The 1,368-nt window shown below is 65.4% G+C and overlaps 1 protein-coding gene across 1 annotated transcript in view; it reads right to left on the bottom strand.

The window, feature by feature from the left end:
- Positions 1-445: 445 nt before the first annotated feature.
- The window catches only part of GTPBP3 (GTP binding protein 3, mitochondrial), a 4,616-nt gene continuing 3,693 nt past the window's right edge, over positions 446-1,368 (bottom strand). Inside the window, exon 3 of the mRNA XM_033511795.1 lies at positions 446-947. Within this exon, the coding sequence (XP_033367686.1) occupies positions 446-947 (502 nt within the window). The remainder of the gene's footprint in view (positions 948-1,368) is intronic.

The following is a 1,368-nucleotide window of genomic DNA, read 5'->3' as shown; positions in this document are numbered from 1 at the left end:
CCCGAGCTCGGGAATGCCGCCTGGGAGGTGGCACAGGGTGGTGGCGGAGCGGGGGGTGGCGGCACAGGGGTGTCCCCAAGAGGTGCCACCGCTTTTGGGGTGGCAGAGCCCCACAGTCCCCCGCGGCTCGGGGGGATTCCCATTCCCATCCCAATTCCATGGATCGGGATGGATCCCAAAGCCCCTCCCGCTGAATCCTCGGGCTGTGGTGGCGCGGGGATGTCCCCGGTGTCACACTGGGGGTGGGGACACCCCGAGCTGGGGACACCCGGGGTGGCTTTTCCCGCTCCAGCTCCCCCCGGCCAGGAAACGAGACCTTTTCCAGGGTTTTTTTTTTTGGGAATTCGGGACTTCGCTTCCCACCAGCAAAAGGGACGACACCAAAGCCACCAAAGTCACCGCGGTTTATTCCGGGTGACACCGCGGTCCCCACAAAGTGTCACCGTCACTTCCCGACGCAGAAATCCCGAAAAATGATCTCCAGGACATCCTCGGCTCCCACGTGCCCGGTGATCCTGCCCAGCTCCCGCCGCGCCAGCCGCAGCTGCTCCGCTGCCAGCGCCACGTCCCCGATGGCCCTGGTGGCACCAGTGTCCCCAATGGCCCTGGTGGCACCGGTGGCACCGGTGTTCCTGGTGTCCCCAATGGCCCTGGTGGCACCGGTGTCCCTGAGGCCCCCGGTGTTCCTGGTGTCACTGATGTCCCTGGTGTCCCCAATGTCCCTGGTGTCCCCAATGCCCCTAGTGTCCCCAATGCCCCTAGTGTCCCCAGTGTCCCTGATGCCACCAGTGTTCCTGGTGTCCCCAATGCCCCCAATGTCCCCAGTGTCTCCAGTGTGCCTGGTGTCCCCAATGTCCCTGGTGCCCCTGGTGTCCCCAGTGTTCCTGGTGCCCCCGGTGACCCCAATGCCCCTGGTGTCCCCAATGTCTCTGGTGTCCCCAGTGTCCCTGGTGTCCCCAATGTCCCTGGTGTCACTGTCACCAGTGTCCCTGGTGTGCCTGATGCCCCCGGTGACCCCAGTGTCCCTGGTGTCCCCAGTGTCCCTGGTGTCCCCAGTGTCCCTAATGTTCCTGATGTCCCTGATGCCCCCGATGTCCCTGGTGTCCCCAGTGTCCCCAATGTCCCCGATGTCCCCAGTGTCCCCGATGTCTCCGGTGTTCCTGGTGCCCCTGGTGTCACTGATGTCCCCGATGTCCCCAGTGTCTCTGGTGTTCCCGATGTCCCTGGTGACCCTGGTGTCACTGATGTCCCCAATGTCCCCGATGTCCCCGGTGCCACCGCGGCCGAAGCGCGCCAGGGCGGCCGCGCAGGCCCTGAGGTGACGGCTGTGCCTGCTCTGGGTCAGGCTGGGAGAGCCCAGAAGGGGAT

Source organism: Parus major, unplaced genomic scaffold, assembly GCF_001522545.3.
Source record: "Parus major isolate Abel unplaced genomic scaffold, Parus_major1.1 Scaffold758, whole genome shotgun sequence".
NCBI classification, from domain to species: Eukaryota; Metazoa; Chordata; class Aves; order Passeriformes; family Paridae; genus Parus; species Parus major.
This window is presented reverse-complemented; position numbering and strand designations above follow the sequence as displayed.